The sequence below is a fragment of the Phalaenopsis equestris genome, unplaced genomic scaffold (assembly GCF_001263595.1).
Source record: "Phalaenopsis equestris unplaced genomic scaffold, ASM126359v1 Scaffold000224, whole genome shotgun sequence".
Lineage (NCBI taxonomy): Eukaryota > Viridiplantae > Streptophyta > Magnoliopsida > Asparagales > Orchidaceae > Phalaenopsis > Phalaenopsis equestris.
This window is the reverse complement of record NW_018164666.1, coordinates 1,117,664-1,125,975: the sequence shown is the minus strand read 5'-3', so window position 1 is coordinate 1,125,975 and position 8,312 is coordinate 1,117,664. Positions and strand designations below refer to the sequence as shown.

The 8,312-nt window shown below is 31.9% G+C and overlaps 1 protein-coding gene across 2 annotated transcripts in view; it reads right to left on the bottom strand.

Moving 5' to 3' along the window:
- LOC110023550 (protochlorophyllide-dependent translocon component 52, chloroplastic-like) overlaps positions 1-740 on the bottom strand; it is a 31,137-nt gene extending 30,397 nt beyond the window's left edge. For both annotated transcript variants that reach the window (XM_020723026.1, XM_020723027.1), the window contains exon 1: positions 145-740. In XM_020723026.1, the coding sequence (XP_020578685.1) occupies positions 145-687 (543 nt within the window). In that variant the 5' untranslated portion in view covers positions 688-740. The remainder of the gene's footprint in view (positions 1-144) is intronic.
- Between the last annotated feature and the right edge of the window lie 7,572 nt (positions 741-8,312).

Genomic DNA, 8,312 nt, shown 5'->3' with positions numbered 1-8,312 from the left:
TGCGGACGCCGATCCGCATGGAATAATTTTTCCATTTTAACAAGCAATAAGCCATCAAAAAACCCTTATGCGCGCAAACCTCGGCAATTTGAAAAACAGAAGGCGACCCTTAAAATTTTAAGAAGATGGAAAAAAACGGCATACCTGAGGACCATCTTCCGCCGCCTGAGGGATGAGCTCGCAGCTACCAGCGCCGTTGAAGCACCAGCCATGGTAAACACACTGTAGGCGGCCCCAGCGATCGATCCGCCCTTCGGAGAGCGGAGCGAGGCGGTGGGGACATCGATCATCGAACACTCTCCATTGCACCTCCGTCCTGTCCCACCATAACACCAGGTCTAACCCTAGCACCCGCATCGCTCGCGGGGCTCGCTTGTCGAGGTCGCACAACGGCGCCAATGGGTACCAATGGGAGTGCCAATCGAACTTTTCGAAGGTATCGCCGGAAGATAAAGGATCTTCCACCGGAACGGTGGTGGAAGGGTGGTCGGAAGTGGAGACATGGAGTTTATTTAGGATTTTGCGGGAAAGGTGGGATTTTGATCGGGTGTGGAGGGGGGGTTGGTAGCTAAGACGAGGAGAGTAGGGTTTAGGGTTTGGAGATTTGGGGGAGAGAAGGGGGTGAAGGAAGCAAGAGGAAGAAGGGAGTGAAGCGAAAATAAGAGCATCCATGGAAGCTGCATGCATGAAGAGTGTGATGACTAATGAGTGAGCTGTGTGGATAGAGAAAATGTGTGGTAACTAGGCCTATGGGTTGGGAGGGCTTGGCTTGAGCTTTGACTTGTTAAAATAGACTCAGGTCAAGTTTGGACCAGTTACTATTTCAAAACTCATAAATAAGCTCGCCCCCACTAAACATCTGACTAGGTTTGGTCGGCTTACGGCCCTTAAAAAGAAAAAACATTTTGCTATAAAAAATGAGGCAGAAAATCTCTCTACCCATCAAGATTGACATTCTAAATAGTGAAGAGGAAAAATGATAAATAGTTGTGCCTTGATTAACTCGAGTTATGTACCAAATGCCAAATGAGATGATGAAATACAAAATATCGAAAGAAAGTGATTTTCTTCATACTCTTAGAGCTTCCTTCTTACAACTTTTGTCTCTAGCCTCCGCTACCTATAAACTTCATTGCAGCTCACCACAGTGATCTCCATGACCAATTACAGTCAATGTGGTTTACGCTTCATGCAGCTCCCGACTCTGATATGTGTAGCCCACGAACATCATCACACCTCATTAGTATGGCACATGTGATCGCCAACGCTCGACATGGTTTGTGACTCGTGAAGCTCCACTCTAGCTCTTAAGGCCTATAAATGTCATCACAACTCACCATCACGACATATGTGACCAACTATGTTATATGTGACTCATAAATTGTGTAGCTCCTGACTCCAAATCATGCGTCCTATAAACGTCATCGCAACTCGTCATTACAACTCGTGCGACTAACTACGACCAAAATGGCTCACAACTTTATATTGTGTCTTATGTGGTCAATTGACGTTTTTGAGGCAAACATCTATTGTCCACATAATTAATTGCTACCATGTCTTTCAATTATGACCTATATAATATGCTGGCGCATTACCAGTATCTATAATATTTAAGACAGGTTGTTGTCTCCATAGCAATTGACTACAACCCTTGCAGCATGTCATTACTGATAACTATATATATTGCAACTAGACTGCGACTATTATCGATGAATTATTATTATACAATTATCATGATCATATTTGTAACTTTATATTCTCTAACTATAAAAAATAGTGGACTTGTATATTCAAAATTACATATTTGATTATTTCAACTATGAAGATCTCGTGGCATTTACTTTTTTAGGGTTTTCCACATAATGATCGATGTGTTGGTTGAACTGCTGACTTCATAATATATATATATATATATAAAGCCACACGTTTATTAAAAAATCATAACTTTCTCAACCATTTATTATTCCGACAATTTTAAATGGGGGTAACAAAATTTCATTATAATTCATTGTTAACTTATCCATAGTTCATTAATCTAATTACTTAGCTAAACAACACATAAATGAATCTTTAATCCCAATCTCTTTTAGTTTCTTATGATTTTACCTTTCGATCATAAGCCCCAAAATATCATGATTCACCTTATGAATATATAAATATATGTTGTACTGAGTAAATTTTTGGGCACGACATGATTATTCTTGATATTTTTTAATAAAAAAATATAAATTAATAAAATAAATTTATATTAATACATCGACTACGACAACATCAGATATAATTTAGCTTTTGGTAGTCACGAATGATGAAAATTGTTTTATAAATTCATATTATATCGAGTCATTTTTTCAGTATAACCTGATTTTTTTTTTATATTTATAAAATAAAATATAAAATAATGAAATAAATTCATATAAATACATCAACCACAATAACATGAGTTAAAATTTAGCTTTTAATGATGAAAAATATTTTGTAAATTTATGTTGTATTGAGTAAATTCTAGTGTTCAACATTATTATTTCTTATATTTTTATAGAAAAATATAAAATAAAAAAGCAAATTCAAATAAATATACCGACTACAACGATATGAGTTGAAATTTAGCCCTCAGTAGTCACCAATGATAAGGAAATGTTGTAAATTCATGTTGTGTTGAGTAAATTCTTGCATATAATATGATTTTTTTTAAATAATTTTTAGTCAAAAATATAAAATAATGAAGTAAATTCATACAAATACGTCGACCAGACTAACATGAGATAAAATCTAGTTTTTATAAGTCATGATTGATGAAAATAAATAAATATAAATTCATATTGTAGTGTGCAATTCTTGGGTACGCCATGGTTGTGTTTTATATTTTTTAAAGAAAAATGTAAAATAATAAAGTAAATTCAAACAAATACATCAACTATAGCTATATAAGATAAAAATTTAATTTTTATTAGTCATGAATGATCAAAAAATAATTTATGAATTTATGTTGTACCGAGCAAAAACATGAATACAAGCAGACAACAAGGTCATTCTTACTTTTTTGCTTAAAAAAAATCTAAAGTAATACAGTGAAATCAGACAAATACATATGCTAGAACAATATGAGATAAACAAGATGGTCCAATAACAATGGACAATAATTTATATTAAGTATATAAATGTAACAATGAATTACACTTTGAAGTTATGCCATGTCTCTTATGTAACTAATGAAAAAGAGGTGCAACACTTTTACTAACAAGTTGTTGTCATATTGTTGTCATATTGTTGTCATGTATAATAAAGCATAAGTAAACTTAGCTCTAAAGATAAATATTCTTTTTTAAATTCTATCCTATTATTCTTTCAAAACAATCCTCATCAAGTTGAAAGAACATTCTTCGTATATTTTCATGCATGCATGCCGTGGAACACCATCAATTATTTTAACTTGCCTATCAACAATATTTGAATCAAATGTTTCAACTGCATGCTTATGGACAAGATTGATCTGTCATTCAATAAATAAATTGAATGGATGATGTGTCATATACAATCAATTCCAATATAATATTTAAAAATATTGACATGCTATGTTAGTTATTAATGTACAAGACAAGAGATCATACAATGAGTCATAGAACAGTCACTTGTGCGTCTTAAGATCCACAACCAATAAGATTCAGGGTCCGTTTGGGGCAGCTTATTTGGTGCGGTGGCGTTTTGAAAACGCACATGAACTGTTTGGGTGAACTGCGTTTTGGTAGCTTATGCGTTTTGAAAACGCTGAAAGTAGAGTTTTCACACCGCAAAATCAATCTAGGTGCGGCGGAAGCTTTCTTCCAGCGGTCTGATTTTTCTAAAAAAAATTAAAAATTTGTAATAGCAACCGCACCTAACTTATCAGCAGATCATTCAACAAGCTGCTGCTACCCCAAACAGACCCTCAATATGAATTGTTAATGATAGCGATGACAATCAATTCTGATTCGACCATATTATTTTTTCTCATATGACCAACATACATATTACTTTCTTCCGTGTAATTATTAGTTGAATAATTCCACAAATAAAAATATTTTGGTGTTTCTAGATTATTTAATAACAAAATTACATCATCACAGAATAATGTTTAAAATTCTTGAAATTTACATAGTACATACTTGAAATATATATAAACACAAAAACAACCTAGTACGAGGAACATCCTTTTCAATTGATGATTGGACAAATACATCTACATAAACGTCGGTTAACTATTATTATGTACTAGATCATCAGTGTGACTCTAGTTGATCAAAATATTATTAGAAGTGGCAAATATATCATTTTTGAATTTAAAAAGTGTGAATTTATTTAATTCCAAGATATTATATGTAATTTAAAAAAAACAAAACAAAAGCCATATGAGCTATAAATTAACATAGTAGTCAAGGTAGTGTTACATAACATGTTTATAAAGACTTGTCATGTAACAAATATGGAATAATACGCTGTAACGATACATGTTATACTTAGTCAAATAAAAAAATCAAGAACTTAGAGAAGATAGAGTTCCATCACTTGCCAGTGAATTGAGCATAACAACCATTTATTAACTCCAGGCTTTCTTTTGGAATTGATTCTCTAGCCTGAAATTTGATCATTGTGAAAGCAGGAACATGCTGCAATGAATACCTTATCAGACTATTCCTCAACATCAATTTATTCTCTAACTTTATACATCTTTGTGTTTAGTTGGAAGCATTAAATATTCAAATTAATTTAATATAATTAAAATTTTATACCTTGGCAGGTCGTTGCTCAACATATATTTGTTTTGCACACTCGGCTTTATATTTAGCGTTTCTTTTTTCATGCAACGGTGCATATGAAGTTGTAATTACTACCCGCTTTCTAGATTGTAATTTCATAATATTCCACATTATGTTGCCATCATTTATTTTATCGCGGCTTTTTCTTGATAACATTTTCTCATCAAAATTAGTTGTAGAGAGATTTAGAGTGTACAACACCAACTAAATTATGGATTGGCATTGGTGGCAAGATGTTGTCTCGACAAAGGTTACTTGTTTATGTGTGATCATCTTGATTGTTGTTGATTGAACAAAATTGTCTTGTCCCGATACATGGTATGCTTAATTTCGTACTTTGAGATTTTGACTCGGCATTTGTATTACCTATAAGTGATTGATCAATTTTGACTATAATGGGCTCGGGAGATGGCGATCTATTGCTTAAGAATTTTTCAATGCGAGCAATTTTTTCTCAAGATAGTTAATTCCATTGATGAAAGAAAAATTTTATCTCTTCAAATGTTATTCTACCAATCAAAAATCTCTCAACAAATAAAAATTTTCTTTGATATTTTGATCATGAGCCAGTGGATGCAAGACATGTTCTTTATTTTAATAGTTAGACACTATCTTCGACTGACATTTGTTCCAAAAAGTAATTTTAACATTGATCAAGTAAAATGTTGGGGGAATGAGGCTAAGAAATAAGGGATGAAAAATAAATCATGCTCGAAGGATGAAAAATATGAGAAATGTCAGACACCAGAGCTAACCCTTCTTTACTTATTTCTCTCGAAGTATCATAACCTGGATAAAATAATACATCTTAATATCTTTTTTGCAATTATATATTACTAAATTTAGAAATGGATTCCCTATTACACGTAACATCAACTCATTTTAGACAACTCAATCTTAAGAGCTACTTCATATGCGGTGAACATCAGCCCTTGTCCGCCCAAACATAAAACACGCTTCTAAATTACTCAATATGTTAGAATATTAATTAAAGAGGTACATCCCGCCAAAGAGGCGACACCCATAGAAAATGATCAACATGGAGATTCTTAAAGATTATTGTCACCTCCTCAGTAATGTGCTAGGAAAATTCATCACATGCAGCCCTAAAAGTAGGTGGTATGTACCTAAAAGCAAGTCCCCTTTGACTCTTTTGGATTGTTTTTCTTATGTCATTCTCTTGATATGATGCTAGGGCACATGATAAACACATACAATAAGTAATATGCTTAATTGTGGAGCAAAACAAGGAAAATATGAAATATAACAATGTTCTAGTGAAGGAAAAAAAAAACAAAAATAAGATGTAATGAAATCTAAAAAAAAATTATAATATTAGATTAAAATAACAGGGCTGAGTTGAGTGCCTAAAACAACGGTGTATTCAAGGAAAAAAAAGGTGAAATAGTGGTTGTACTGGAAAAAAAAATATGCTAAAATATAAACAATACAAATAATATCGTCCACATGAGTTCCTGACCATATAATAGCATTACCGACAAACAAATTTTGATAATTAAATTAATCTTATGATAAAATGTGCACTACAATATGATTTTATGCAACAAAAATATGAAATAAAACTATGTTATAATGAAAAATATATATAAAAATTCATAAAAAAGTTATAATGAAGACCAAAAAAAATATATTAAATACAATATTAGAATACGAGGGCTGAGCCTAATGCCTAAAATGATGTTATATTGAAGAAGTAAATGGTGAAATAGTGGTTATATTGAAGAAAATTTTATGCTAAAATATAAAAAAATGCAATTAATATCTGATTTGTATATTTCTAACAATATAATAACAAGATCAAGTGATAAATCATGATAAAAAGCTTAATCACATGATAAAATATGCACAACAATATTGTTGTACTAAATGAAATAATGAAATACAATTATGCTGGGCTCAAGAAAATATGGAAAAAGTCCATTAAAATAAAAGATTAGAACCTCAGGACTAGAGCCAGACCAATTGCTCTTTGACCAATTGGTCTGTTGTTGAGTTGTTGAGCTCGCCCCACCATCAACAGGAAGAAATATAAATCTCGTTGAGAGAGTGGATCAGACAGGAAGTCCAAACCAAGAGATCTCGCCACATAAGCTGATCCCGATCTGGCAGTCCTCTTTTGCTGGACAATTTGGATTAACAATCATCCAACGCCTTCTTTATAGGTCAAATTAAGCATTTGGACTAGATACACTGCCTAAAATATTGTTGTATTCAATAAAGAAATGGTAAAATAATGGTTGTGTTGAATAAAAACAAATATTTAAATAAAAAAAAAATACAATAAATATCTGATACATGAATTTCTAACCATATAATAACAAAATTAAGTAATAAATTATAATAATAAAATTCATCACATGACAAAATGCGTACTACAACATAATTGTGCTTAAGAGATAAAGAAATGCATCTTTGTTGTGGTGAATACAATATGAAAATAATCTCAATTCATTTTATAATGAATATCGAAGACATGTATTTCTGACCATATAATAGCATGCTCAAGCCATAAATTATGACAAAAAACTTAATTTCATGATAAAATGTGCACTAGAACATGAATGTCCCGAAATAAATAATTAAATACAACTATATTATAATGAAAAAAAAATATTAAATACTGGTGATATGCCAAAGAAATGAAATACACCATAAACTCTAAAATAAAATCAATGTAAAGGGACAATGATAAAGATCACCTAAAAAATATCGAAATGCTATGACAGTGTTTGGTTTTAGAACATATTTACGTTTAATAAGATTTCTGTAATTCGATAAATCCAGATCACACAAACGATGAAAGGAGCTCGTGCGGCAATGGGATAAATCTTTCTCGCGATCAGATTTACTAGATCTGTGTTTACGTCAAACGTATGACAAAACATGAAGAAATTTAATTTAATTTAACGGAGTGTTAGATTATTTAGATTATTTTTTTTTTTTTTTGATGTTTGACTAAATTTAAATTAAATTCATGATTAAATTTGAAAATAAGTAAGCGGCGAAAGCTTCCGAAAAATGGAAATTGAAATGTGCAAAAACTCTGCATTGGGCCATGCGGCGTATGTGAAAAATTATTCTGTCGGGACTCCTAACGTAAAGAAATATTCGGAGTCCAATGAAATCACACCATGTGACGGCGAAAAAAAAATAAAACTGCTCAATAATATAAGAGAATATTTCTCCCGTGTTATTCAGATGTTATTGTGTATTATTCAGGTGTTATTGATGTATTATTTTGTTATTATAACACCAGAAATATTCCTAAAACACAATAACACTTGAATAACATGTAATAACACCTACGAAATAACACCGGAGAGTACTCCCGTATTACCAGACTGATTTTGATTTTTTTTTGTCACCGCCACGTAACGTGATTTCATTAAATTCTGAATGGTTATTTACGTCAGAAATCCTGACAGGTGCATGTAGGGTTAGAAATCTCAAACATTAATGAATTTAATAAAAAAATAAATTGGGATCTAGTGTCAAATC